Raw genomic sequence first — 13,811 nt, 5'->3', positions numbered from 1 at the left:
GATTTCTTGTTTAGGAATGGCACAATTTTTTACTAGATAATTTATAGAGATTTATTTTTACGAATGGAAACTAGAAAATAATAAACTCAATTTATGGAAATCCTTAATCCTAGGTAATACTGTCGAAGCTATATGGCCCGCAAGGGACATTCTATTTTACTTCACATTCACCTGGTGAACACACCATTTGCTTAGAATCTAATTCTACAAGGCTTGTGTCATTTGGAGGGAGTAGGCTGGTGAGTATATGCTTCCCATGTCCTTGTTGATGAACACAGCATCAGCACTATTCAAGCATGACATTGGTATGCAGAACCATTACACTCAAACTGGCTAGAAACTTATTAAAGTCCTATGCCCAGATCTCAGCGCAGCAACCAAAGAGGGAGCTGGAGAGCTTGGAAGGGGTTCAAAGGAGAGCCATGAAGTTGATTAAAGGGTTTGAAAAATAAGAGCTGTGAGGGAAGGTTAAAAGAGCTGTGATTATTGAGGCTTGAAAACAAGTGAAGGCTGAAGGGTGAATTAATAATGGAATTCTAATAAATAAAACTCTTACACAGTAGATGGTGACTGGCTATTTTCTAAATGTGTTCGGAACTGATGAAAACAATTTGTACTTTAGCTTAAGAAATTTAGTTATATGTAAAGAAAATTTCCCTCAGAACATTAATCAAATTTTCTCCACACCAAAGTCATTTACCTAATAGTTAATTTCATGTTCAGGAAGGTATAAATATACTATAAGGTCAGTAATTTACCATTTAATGCATTATTATTACAAGAAAGACTACCAAGTAGAATAAGAAAGAGTGGCACTGAGGGAAAAAAGGGAGCTGAAGAGTGAAGCAGTGCCCTGCTTATGAAAACGGGGAAGGGAGAAAAAGGAAGGACGAGGATACAAGAGTGAGAAAGTAAGGAAAAAGAGTGGAGCTGTTTTTAAAAACATGCCGTTTTTTCCTTTTTACTGTTTGTACAGCGGATCCACTTAGATATTCGAGTTGGAGAACACGACCTTGATGCGGCCATTGCTCAAGCAAAGGACAAAGTTAATGAACTTACCTTCAAGCTTGAACATCTAATTGAACAAATTGAGCAAATAGTCAAAGAACAAAACTATCAAAGGGTCAGTCTGCCTATTCAGCTTATTTTATCTCTTGCTACCAGCAACGCATTTCTCAACACAAAGCCCCTGGACCAAGGAAAGAGTGAACTGCCTGTTCCTCACTTTCTCTCTGAGGTAGAACGGTGTGGATTCACAGAGACTAGAGAGAGCAATTTTTCTTCACTCTGTCGGCTGGACTATGAACTCCTCTAGGAAAGAGAATTTCAGTTCATTCATCTTTTTATGCCCTGTACCTAACGAAGTCCCCAGTAGCACAGGGTGTGAGCTTGCAGAATGAATAAATGCTTCCAAATGCATCCCATGTATTTGTAGAGGCTCACGTATGCTCACTTTCCAAATCACAATTTTATTCTTATGACATTAGGTGCTTTTTGAGTCACTACACTAAGTGGATATTGGTCAGATATGGGCTTAAATCTCAACTACCTGTCAGTAATCTGTGTCATCTCTAAGCTTCAGTTTCCTTAACAGGAAGATAAGGACAGGTGTGACAAGCAAATAAGGCATGCAAGTGCTTGGCCTAATGCCTGGCATAAAGGCTGGACTCAAATGACGAAATCTACTACTATTGGGTAATATTCGCTTTGCCTGATGGTAGCAAATAAAATATACGAATAGGTCAAATTCCTGATATTTTACACCAAAATACAAAACCATCTTTTATAAGGTTGATTTTTACTCTCTTATACTTGGCTAAGCAATAGATTCTGGTTTAGAAAAGCAGACTGCACGGATACGTTGGTGTAAGATATTAATTGGGTAATATTAAATACCTTGAATGCCCACAACAACCCTCCCCTCAAAATCGTGAGTTAAGTACTTTATGACACTAAACCTATTTCTTTTCCGCATAGGACCGTGAAGAAAATTTTCGAACGACCAGTGAAGATACAAATAGCAATGTTTTATGGTGGGCTTTTGCACAAATACTAATCTTTATCTCAGTCGGAATTTTCCAAATGAAGTACCTGAAAGACTTCTTTATAGCTAAGAAGATTGTTTAAAATATTTTCAATAAGGACAAATAATCTGCATAATGTTTGAGTTAATAAATCAAAATACCTGCATATATGTGTATTATTTTTATGATTTCAAAGATACCAGAGATTGAGATTAACGTTATATCATTATAACATTGATAGAATGCTTTTATAATGCAGCTTCTGAATTTGATAGATTAGGCACCTCATCCTAGTCTTAAACTTATTTTTGAGACTGAGTCTCGCTCTGCTGCACAGGTGCCGTCAGGCTCACCACAGGCTCGATCTCCAGGGCCCAAGCAATCCTCCCACCTCAGCCTCCCGAGTAGCTGGGACCCCAGGGGCCCACCACCACACCCAGCTAATTTTTGTATTTTTTGTAGAGACGGGGTTTTGCCACGTTGCTGGTCTTGCTATTTTAAACTTGGTAGAGATCAGCACTATCTAACAGAAATAAAAGTGGGCTACATACATAATTCTAATTTGCTGTTGTTGTTGTTGAGACGAAGTCTCACTCTGTTGCCCAGGCTGGAGTGCAGTGGTGTGATTTCGGCTCACTGCAACCTCCGCCTCGTTCAAGCGATTCTCCTGCCTCAGCCTCCGGAGTAGCTGGGATTACAGGCGTGAGCTACCGCACCCAGCCCATACGTAATTCTAAGTTTTCTAGTCTCCACATTGAAAAGGATTTTTTGAAAGGGTAAAATCAACGCTACTGATATATATTTAACCTAATATATCAAAAATATCATGTTAACATGTAATCAATATAAAATTACTAAGAAGGTTTTCATACGAGGCCCTGGAAACAGCTGTATTTTACTCACATCTTTCGGGGCGCAGGGGTCATTTGGCCCGCAGCTACCGGGAGCGCTCACCCTGCGCTCTCCCGGCACAGGCACTTGCCTGAGCCTCTCGATCCGAGCTTTGCAGCGTCCCAGCGGGTGGAAACTCTCAAAACCACGCAGAGGACAATTTTATAAAAAGTCACTTCCCCATGCTGGAAGCTGGAAGCAGCAGAAGTCCTTCCCGAGCTACGCCTTCCGTTTCAGAGGGAAGCAGGCTCAGGCCTCCCGTGCTGAGGTGTCTGCGCCAGCGGCCACCTGGACACTAGCCCCAAAGCGTGCAGCGCGGCCTGGCCCCCACCCCCAACTGCCCCCCCCACCCCCACCGCCTCATCACACCCCACCCCCACCGCCTCACGCCCCCACACCCACCCCAACTCCCACATCCCCACTCCCGCTCCCACCCCAACTCCCACACCCACTTATCCCTCCCTCCCTCCTATCCCGCTCCCCGGGCCCCCAGGGCCCCCACGCCCACTCTCCCCTACTCCTCCCCTGCCTCGCCCAGCGCACTACCCTGGCCGCCCTGGCCTCCGGCCCAGCTCCCGGCCCTCAAGGTGGGCCTGGCCCGCATCCCCCGCCCTCGGCGCTCCCCCTCCCCCTCCCTCACTGCTGTCGCGCCGCGACGCCTCCTCAGCGCAGCCGCCATTCCCCGCGCCCGCCACCCAGGCCCGGCTTCCACAAAACACCTGAGGACCGCAAAGACAGGGGCGGGACGTTGGTGCTCGCGGTGCGTTCCTCCGCCTACTCCAGCCCAAACGACCTGGGAGACGAGTCAGACGCGCCCTCCCGGGTGCTGCGGGACAACCCGCGAGGTTGGCGGGAGGGCGCGAGCTCCAGTGCGCGGACGCAGTGCTGCCGTCGACTTTGCGCAGGCGCAGAGCTGCCCGCCCTCGGGCCCTGCGCGGGGAGGCTGGTCCCAACCTTGCGTGGGCTTCGCGTGGGCCCGGCCTCGCCGCTGCAGTCGCCCGCCTGGCATGGCCAACTGGGTGTTCTGTAATCGCTGCTTCCAGCCGCCCCACAGGACGTCGTGCTTCAGCCTCACCAACTGCGGGCACGTGTACTGCGACGCCTGCCTCGGCAAAGGTCAGGGCTTCCCGAACGCAGGCTGGAGACGGGAGGGGAGCGGCAAGGGGGTCAGGGAACTCCGGGGGATGGGGGGCTTGGGTGGGAGGGCCATGGGGGCACGTGGGGGGCTGCGGAGGAGAGAGGGCGCGTGGAGAAGGGGGAGGGGGCAGGGGGAGGGGGATGCCAGGGGAGAGGCCGCGAGGAGCAGGGGAACTCTGAGGGGAGGGGGACCTGGGGTGGAGGGGGCGCGTGGGGGGCCGAGGGGGAGAGACGGCGCATGGAGCGGGGGGGGGCATGGGGGGGTGAGGGGCCGCGGAGGTAGGGGTATTCGGAGGAGGGGCCACCGGGGAGTGGGGGCCGCGGGCGTGATGAGGGGCCCCTGGGGAGAGGGGGACACTGGAGAAGCGGTGGGGAGGGAGCGGGGGAGTGAGGGGCTGCGGGAGGGTGGGGAAAGAGGCGACGCCGGAGGTGGTGGGGGGCTGCAGGGAGGAAGGGGACGCCAGAGGAGGGGGGCAAGGTGGGGGATGTGAGGGGTCAAGGCTGGGGGGGGGGAAGGGGGATACCGAGGAGATGGGGGGAGGGGAGACGCCAGGGGAGGAGGGCGTGGGGGAGGGTCCGCAGGCAGGAAGGGGCCGTGGGGGGGAGGGGCCGCCGGGGGGAGCGGGCTGCAAGATGAGGGGGACACAGGGGTCGGGCCACGAGTCCTGTCAGTCGGGGGCTCTGGCTTGCAGGCTGCGGGTCCGCCTGGAGGACCTGGGGGAGAAGCGGGCAGGCGGCAACCTTAACGCTAGTGGAGGACTCTGGCCCTATTCCATGGGCAGCGGGGGGCCCTGGTGTCAAGTGGACAGTCGCATTGTCAGGGAGGCGTTTTTCTTTCTGTGAAAATTTTGTGTTGAACTGATGTTTATGCAAAAACACAGTGAGCTTTTACCAAGCGAACTTCCCCGTGAAAGCAGCCAGCTGGGTGCCGGTGGCTCACAGCCCTCCAGCCCCAGGGGACGCCAGCTGCGCTGACCTCCATCCTCGGAGTCGGCCTTAGGCCCATGGGGCCTTGGTGAATGCAGCCCTCCAACCAGCCCTACAGCAAAGCCGCTTTCTGTGGCTCCCCATCTTTCTTCCTTTTTCTCCCTTCCTTCTCTTTGCCTCTTTCAAGGCAGAGCTCAGCTTTGTCGCCCAGGCTGGAGTTCGGTGGCGGGATCTCGGTTTACTGCAGCCTCCGCCTCCCAGGCTCAAGTGATTCTCCTACCTCAGCCTCCAGGGTAGCCAGGGCTACAGGCATGTGCAGCCACGCACCCCTGATTTTTTTAATTTTTCACAGAGATGGGGTCCCTTTGTTGCCCAGGATGGTCTCCAATTCCTGTCCTCTAACAATCACCCGCCTTGGCCTCCCGAAGTGTGGGATTAGCAAAGTTCATCATTGTATTTGTATGTAACTGTAGTTCATCTACTTTCATTGTTGTGTGGTATTCCATTGTATGGATACACCCCAAGTTACTCATCGTTTCCACTGTCCATGGCCCTTTGGGTTGTTTGCAGATTTGGCTGCAGAAATAGTGCTGCTGTGAATCTTCTTGCTCCTGTCTTCGGTGATCTTAGGTACACATTTCTGTTGGGTGTGTAACCTAGGAGTGGAGTTGTTGATTTCAGGTGTGTATTTAAAAACAAAAGTGTCTCGGGCAGCCGGGTGAAAAGTAGATTGGAGGGAGATAGAAACTGTGGGAGAGACTGCAGCTGAGCACATGAGAGGTGATGGGGAGAAGTGATAGGTTCAGGAGAAGTTAGGTAGATTCAGCAGACATGAGTCGGAGACAAGGTCTAGAGAACTGGACAGGGTTTCACTGCTAGACAAAACACTGGAGAGGAGCCCAGCGGGAGGGAACCCAGCAGGGTGGGGCACAGCAGGGTGGGGTGCAGGGCCCCTGAGCTCATGTCTGGACACGGCCTGTATCCTGTGAGAGCCATCCAGGGGAAGACAAGAGGCAGTTGCACATGTGGGTCCGGAACTCAAGACAGCCAGGAACACATTTGGGGAGCGATTAATACGGGATAATAATCCTATAATCCTAGATATTGGAGTGTGGAGAGCCCCAAAGGTGAGGGAAACTAGAAGAGACTATCTTGTTGGAAAGAGCATTTGTTGAAGGAGGTAAAGAAGATGTCAGGTGAAAAAGAGATGTTGATGAACTGGACATCCCAGTGAAGTCAAGGAATTGGTGTTTGAAAGTGTCCGTTGGACCAGTGAGGAGGGCACTGGTGACCCAAGATAATGTTCCCCGAAGATAACATTGTTAGGAATGATGGAGACGCGTGTGCCTTCGTGGTGCTGGGAAGTGTGAAGACAGGGCTCAGAGTGTCATAGCTTTTGAGGTCAGCATACTCTGCGTTGGCAGGTGACTGGTTAAGGGCCTGGGGCAGGTATAGATTCACAGGTTTGCCTAGCTCTTAAAGCCTGAGGTCAACACAGATTCCAGTAGTCTGAGTGCATTCCTCCAAAAAGCCACAGATGCTGCATGTCGGGACCACACCAAATCCAAAGACACACAAAAAAATGGTGAAAAGGGGTGGAGGCTCTGGGCAGAGCCCTGACTGTAGCTCTGTAGCTGTCCAGTGGTGTGTCACTCAGAGGGAAGCCCTTGTTTAGCTCTGGTATATATCCTTCCAAGCATTTCCTATAGATGCAGATTTTTAAAGCAAAAGCAATACAGTGTGTCTACCATTCAGTAATCTGCTTTTATTACTACTCAAACATGGACCTCCTTCCGTGTTAAAATAAGTCTGTATCATCATTCTTAAGGTTGCATGATACATCTTTTGGCTATCATACCATAACATAGTTTCTGCTGTTTTGCTATGAGACACCACTTGTTCTCTTACTCGATTTTTTTCCTTGGAATATATTCTTCGGGGTGGAGTGGCTAGGCTGCGGGTGTGCACATGAAAAACTGACCCAAATGTGACCCAAACAGGCACAAAGGAAGTGCCTGTTTCTATTCCCTGTAGTGACACGTGAGCACCTGTTGTTTTCTCCTCTTTGGTGTCTCTTACTAGTGACCTTGACCTTCATTTTGTGTGTTTATTGGCTGTTTGCATTTTTTCCTATGCCTATTCAGGTCTCCTCGTAGCCTTTTATTGAGGTGTTTCTTTTTAATTGACTAGTGAGCACTATTTATAGATCAGGCATCAATCCCTTTGTCCTTTGGCCGCACGTGATTTCCTCTCTGTCATGTCTGTTAATCCTCCTCCCTTGTGAGAACTTTTCGATTTTTATGAGTCGGCTCTGTTAATCTTTTACTGCGTGACTCCTAGCTGTGATGGTGCATAAGAGGAATTTTCTTGCTGCAGAATTTGCACTTAAAGAGCTAGAAGGGAGGGGACCTACTGTCAAGGGTAGATGTTTTTAGCATGAGGGCAACTTGAAGAAGAGAGGAAAGGAGACAATTCTGGAGGCTGTTAGAAGGGGACCCCCTCACCCCACAGTAGGACACCATTCTGTGTGCTGGGAGCTGCAGACACTGAGGCGAGTCTGGATACACAAGTGAAAGCCTGGGCTTGGGCTGGAAGAGATGCTGCCTCCAAGGCAGAAAGGAAGGAGGTAGCGTGAAGTGGGTTGTTCTGTGGTGGGTCAGTCTAGAGGAGAGGGCAGAGAAATTGAGGTAGGTCATGAGCCAGGGCTGCTTCTGAGTACATGATATGAGGGCCCTGGTTTGAACAGCCCCATGGGGAATGGGGCAGAAAATACCCAGGAAAAGCAGGATTGCCCAGCAGTGTTGCTGACTCAGCAGCGTTGGAATCCTCAAGTCTGTGAATCCACCTCTCACTTAAGGGATGTTTTTTTCCTAGTTCTTAGCTGCACTGGCCCAGAGGAGGGGACAAAGCCACCGGGCTTGTTCAGGTTTGAACCTGATGTCCTCCCTGGAATGACAGGAGTGTGAAGGCTCATAGTGCCTGGTCAGCCCTGGGCTCCAAGTTGACTAGTGAGAAAATCAAGCTTGAGGTTCATTTTGAATAGTTAAAAATTTTAGATTAAGATATCACTATAAAGCCTAATCATAGGCTGGGCATGGTGGCTCATGCCTATAATCCCAGCACTTTGAGAGGCCGATGTGGGCGGATCACCTGAGGTCAGGAGTTCAAGACCAGCCTGGCCAACATGGCAAAACCCTGTCTCTACTAAAAATACAAAAATTAGCCTGGTGTGGTGGCAGGCGCCTGTACGCCCAGTCACTTGGGAGCCTGAGGCATGAGAATCACTTGAACTCAGGAGGTGGAGGTTGCAGTGAGCCAAGATCGCATCATTACACTCCCGCCTGGGTGACAGAGTGAAACTCTGTCTCAAAAAAAAAAAAAAAAAAAGCTAATTATGGCCAGACACAGTGGCTCACGCCTACAATCCCAGCATTTTGGGAGGCTGAGGTGGGAGGATTGTTTGAGCCCAGGAGTTCGAGCCCAGTGTGGGCAACATAGTGAGACCCTGTCTCTACGAAAAAAATTAAAAATTATCTGGCTGTGGCGGCACACGTCTGTGGTCCTAGCTACTCAGGGAGGCTGAGAGGGGAAGACTGTTGAGCCCGGCGGGGGGTCAAGGCTGCAGTGAGCTGTGATCATGCCACTTGCAGATCAGCCTGGGCAACAGAGCAAGACCTTGTCTCAAAAAAATTTTTTAATTTTAATTTTAAAAAAGCCTAATTGTAATAAATACCTGGGATAGACTTAGCCGTAAGTGTTGTTGATCTTTATGGTCACTGTTGTTGTGCATATTTGCAAAAGAGGGGAAAAGGATGTTAGTTCTATAAATCCTTCCAACTGTACCAGTACCCACAGCCTCATCCTGTCAGAACATGAAAACCTGTAAGTGATACAATCCTGCCTATTTCTTGGAGAAACATTGTAAAGTCTGCATGTATACATATTTAAAAGTAGTAGTCAGTCTAATATAATAAAGCCTATTTTTATTTTATAGGTAAAAAGAATGAATGCTTGATTTGTAAAGCTCCTTGTCGTACAGTTTTACTTTCAAAGCATGTAAGTTGAAATCTGTAGTATCTGCATCTTAATCACAGTCATATTTCCTTTTAAATTTGATATTTAATTTTTAGTCGTTTGTGGTGTCTAAAATTTTCAGTCACTTTGCTCCGTTAACAAAGATATCTGAGTAATCAAAATGCAGTTAGGATTTAGTTTTTAAAACTTAATTTTTAAAACTTTCTTAGCTATAGATTGACCTTATTCCTAGGTTGTTGAATCGTGCTGTGTTCCTGGAAATGAAAGTGGGTTAAATAGATTTCTGCAGCACAATACAGGCACCTTAAGAGGGTGATAGAGTTTGGATTTGTATAGGGGTCATATATAATTAAGAGTGTTGTTCATAAAGTGAGTTTAAAATCAATTACTGCTGAAGGCTTAAAACAATGCCTTTTGTTCTCTCTATAAAATATTCAGTTTAACTTGTTATTGGTATAAACAAATGATTGGTCTTTTCTCTGCCTGATCTCCAAAATGTGCATTTGGTCTGATGATTTAAATATAATAGTTGTTTTTTTCTGATTACAAACATAATACAAGGTTACACAACATTCGTATAGTACAGAAAATTATAATGGCAAATGTGTAAGTCCCGCCGGGCGTGATGGCTCATGCCTGTAATCCCAGCACTTTGGGAGGCCAAGACGGGCGGATCACGAGATCAGGAGATCAAGACCATCCTGGCCAACTCGGTGAAACCCCATCTCTACTAAAAATACAAAAAAATTAGTTGGGCGTGGTGGTGGGCGCCTGTAGTCCCAGCTACTTGGGAGGCTGAGGCAGGAGAATGCGTGAACCCGGGAGGCGGAGCTTGCAGTGAGATGGCGCCACTGCACTCCAGCCTGGGTGACTGAGCGAGACTCTGTCTCAAAAAAAAAAAAAAAAAGTGTAAGTCCCCAGATCCTGTTTCCCAGAGATGACAGTGACCAGGAGTTTGGTACCTGTTCTATGTGTGTTATTGTGATTTACCTTTTCATAAAAATGGTGTCTTCTCGGCCAGGCGCAGTGGCTCACACCTGTAATCCCAGCACTTTGGGAGGCTGAGGCAGGCGGATCATGAGGTCAGGAGATCGAGACCATCCTGGCTAACATGGTAAAACCCCGTCTCTACTAAAAATACAAAAAATTAGCCGGGCATGGTGGCACACGCCTGTAGTCCCAGCTACTCGGGAGGCTGAGGCAGGAAAATCACTTGAACCCAGGAGACAGAGGCTGTGGTGAGCCGAGATCACACCACTGCACTCCAGCCTGGGTGACAGAGCAAGACTCAGTCTCAAAAAAAAAAAAAAAAAATGGTATCTTCTCAGTTGACATTATATTTTGGGCACACTCACTCTTAAAAGGACTGCATTATATTTTAGTATTTTCCTATCAGTGAGCCTTTGGATTTTTTCGGTTTTTCGCTGTTTCAAACAACCTTCCAGTGAACATTTTTAACCAATATCTCTCCACACTTATAAGAATATTTCTGTGGCATAAATTCCTGAAGTGATGAAAAAGCAAGGGCAAAAGATATAAATGTTTGCACTTTTAACAGAAAACACTTTCTTTTCCTCCACACATGTGGCAGCTTAGAGCCTCAGTGCCTGCCTGCTTCTGCTCCTCGCACGGTACCCTCGCACTAAGCCCTGTCACACGGTTGGGCTGGAGGCTGGTGAGCCCTTAACCTTTCTCTAGCTTGAGTGGAATGTTCAGGTCATTTACTTACTTTCTTGTTTCCTAGTAAGTATATTTAAGACCATCCGTGTCTTTCTGTGCACTGCTATTCTGTATCATTTTGAGTACCGCTTTTCTTTCATTTCTAAATAATCTCTAATATGTCTTTATTTTTTTAACTCAGGAATTATTTGAAAGGATATGCTTTAGTTTCTAAGTGGTTAGCTTTTAGCTCCCTGTCATTTTCATCGTTAATTTTTAGTCCTATGGCATTCTGATGAGAGAATATGGCTATGTGGGTTTTTTAATTATCAGGATTTTCACTGTGGTTTAATACACAGTAATCGTTCATATTTGATGGGTGTTTAAAAAGGTGTGTGTTCTTTTCTCTGTGTCTGAGTGACTGTGTGTGTGTGTGTGTGTGTGTGTGTGTGTGTGTGTGTGTGTAAGTAAAATTGTTTAACATGTAGAAGTTGTTCCTGCTTCTCTTTCTCTAAACCATCACAGACCGTGTGGGCTCTTTCTTCCGCAGTGTCTTCCGAATGCTGGTCTTCCCTTCCCTGTTGCTTCACCCCCCCATAGGAGCTGCTGCTTCCTCCTCCTCTCACTCTGGCTTCCTAGAGCCTCTTCACCCTGCAGCCAGAGGGATCTGCTTAAATGCATCCCAACTTTCCAGGAGTAAGCGCCAAAGTCCCCCATGCATGTAGACCCTGTGGCCTGGCCTCTGGCAGCCTCGTGATCCCCAGGCAGCCACCTTGGCCTGCAGCCCCTCCAGGAGCCAGGGTCTTCATCTGCCTCAGTGCCTGGCTTTCCTGTCCCCTCTGACTGGAATGTCCTCCCAGATGGCCACAGGCTCCATCCCCCACAGCCTTAAGTCTCTATGGAATGTGAGGAGACATCACCAACAGCTCTGGCTCATGCTGGCTTCTTTGACCCTGACCTGCGGTAGAAAGGACGCTTTATATTATGCCAGCATGTGCACTTGCACGTGGGTGCATCCGTGTGTGAGCACTTCGGTGAAATCAGTTTCACAGGGCAGTTCTTATCCTCGCTTAGTGCAGTACCCTCTGATGGTTTCCAGTCTCATGTTGTTTTTTCTTTAAAACAAAACACATTGTGAGTGGACTTCCCCAGACCTGATTGTGACAGACACCACCATGTAAAAGTGACCCTCTGACGCTGTGTTCCTTGACCTGGATTATTCTGCTTCGCAGTGTGTGTCACCACCTGAGATATCTTTATATATTGATTTGTTTGTCATTATAATGCTCCATTACGATTGAACGCACAAAATAGGGCACCACCGTATTGGTTGGGTGGTGGATGGCCAGGGAGCAGAGCAGACTGAAGCCAGTGCCTGGGGATGTGGTGGGTGGCCGGGCCGCCAGGAAGGGAGACTCCGGTGAGCGCGGAGCAGAGCAGCAGCTGTGCTCCCCCTGCATCTGCCTCCTTGAGGAGGGAGAGTGTAAGCTAGACCGGGCCGGTTTTTACACACACACGTGGAAAGGAGTAGCTACAGTAAGGAGGTGAAGGACGAGGATGCCCCACAGTCATGGACACGCCAGTTGCTTTTGAATTCCAAGTGGTAAGAGATAAGTCTTGAGGGTGAAGGCCCTGAAAGCTGAGGCAGCACTTCTGCCTCGCTTCACTTAATGGGAACCCCAGCAGGCAGAACTAGGGCCTGGAGACAGCAGGCAAGAGAGCTCCTCCAGAAGGCAGAGCTGCAGTCCAGCCCAGGCTCTCCCTGGGGCAGGAGCCCCCAGCACCCATCCTCAAATGCCTCATGACGTGCACCTGTGTTCTTCCTCCTCCCTTGGTGTGGTGGGAAGTGTTTCTTAGCTGTCCTGCCCCGTGCCGCCATTAGATGTCAGGTCATGGCGAGGATGCAGACACGTTCATTGTCTTTCTAGCTCATAGATTGCAGGCCAAATCGGGACCCGAGGGAAGGGGCCACATGCTGCCCCAGCATCTGAGCTGGGCCAGTGACAGTGGTGGTGGGGGTGCTCCACTCTGGGGGAGTGACTTTCTGTCTAAGGGAGGAGTGACCTGGATACCAGTGACCAGAATGGCAGACCAGGCCAGGCTGGGCAGTCATCACCACACCTGCTCCCTTTCTTCCTGGGCACCTGGCTGTACTCATTCTCCCCACCTACCTTCCCATGCTGAAATGCAAGCAGGAGCAATGAAGACCACTTCCAGGCGTGGCCCATAAAAACAGCCTCCTGGACAGCCCTCCACTGCCCTTCTGTCACCACAGAAGCCCTGGAGAACAGGGCAGAGCTGCTGGGGGCGGGGTGACCTGAGCCCAGGGCCTGTGTGGAAGGCCACCCACTGAGCCTGGTCTTGAACTATTGTATGGGCAAGAAACAAGTGTCCCCACAATAAGCCATTGAGATTTGGGGGTTGTCTGATACACCAGTTGGCCTACATTCATCTTCGCATGTCCGCATAAATTTTGGAGGCATGTCGTCAATTTCCACAGACACAGAATCCTGTTGGGATTGTTACTGTGGACTTACCGTTCTTTAGGGAGGCTTTGTGCAACAGTGTTAGTATCTCTCTTAGGTATTTAATGATTTGGACTGCTACTATTGTAGTTTTAAACAATTTTTCTCAAGTGCTTATTGCTAGTATATAAAAATGCAATGGATTTTCTTAACTGTCTCTAGAGACCTTGCAGAATTTACTTGATAACTCTGTTGGTTTATGTGTAGATTCTGCTAGAACATTTACATACGCCAACATGTTATCTTTGAATAAGGACGCTTTAGATCTCTCTTTCTATTCCTTATGAGCTTCCTTTTTTTTTTTACAGCATTGGCTGGGACCTCCAGTACAGTGCTGAGGAGAAACGGTGGCGTTAGCTGGCGCCCTCGTCATTTTCCTAATTTCAGGGTCAAGCTTCCAGTATTTCATCAAGTATTATATGTGCATCAAGTTTTTGCTAAGGTTTCTTTTTTAATCATCATGAATGGTATTGAATTTTGTTAATTTTTCTATGATTATTGACTATAAATATTTTATTAGCTTATTGTATAGCTGTCGAGATTATCATTTAATTATTCTCATTTATTTTGTTAATGTGGTGAGTTGCATTTATTTTTAGAATTTGAAACCCAC

General features: G+C 48.3%; 1 protein-coding gene and 1 long non-coding RNA gene across 5 annotated transcripts in view; both read left to right on the top strand.

Annotated features, from left to right (window-relative positions):
• The first annotated feature begins 38 nt into the window (after positions 1-38).
• On the top strand, positions 39-2,190 carry LOC107974526 (uncharacterized). The gene is made up of 3 exons (XR_001717370.3): positions 39-239; positions 977-1,123; positions 1,978-2,190. It is a non-coding gene; the product is annotated as an uncharacterized LOC107974526 (long non-coding RNA).
• A 1,205-nt stretch (positions 2,191-3,395) lies between these two features.
• RNF212 (ring finger protein 212) overlaps positions 3,396-13,811 on the top strand; it is a 64,036-nt gene continuing 53,620 nt past the window's right edge. Inside the window, exons 1-2 of one of the 4 annotated variants that reach the window (XM_016952717.3) lie at positions 3,396-4,031; positions 8,974-9,035. In XM_016952717.3, coding sequence (XP_016808206.1) covers positions 3,923-4,031; positions 8,974-9,035 — 171 coding nt within the window. In that variant the 5' untranslated portion in view covers positions 3,396-3,922. The remainder of the gene's footprint in view (positions 4,032-8,973; positions 9,036-13,811) is intronic. The other 3 variants (XM_016952718.4, XM_024355953.3, XM_016952722.4) reach the window with 3 other exon arrangements.

Source organism: Pan troglodytes, chromosome 3 (genome assembly GCF_028858775.2).
Source record: "Pan troglodytes isolate AG18354 chromosome 3, NHGRI_mPanTro3-v2.0_pri, whole genome shotgun sequence".
NCBI lineage: Eukaryota > Metazoa > Chordata > Mammalia > Primates > Hominidae > Pan > Pan troglodytes.
This window is presented reverse-complemented; position numbering and strand designations above follow the sequence as displayed.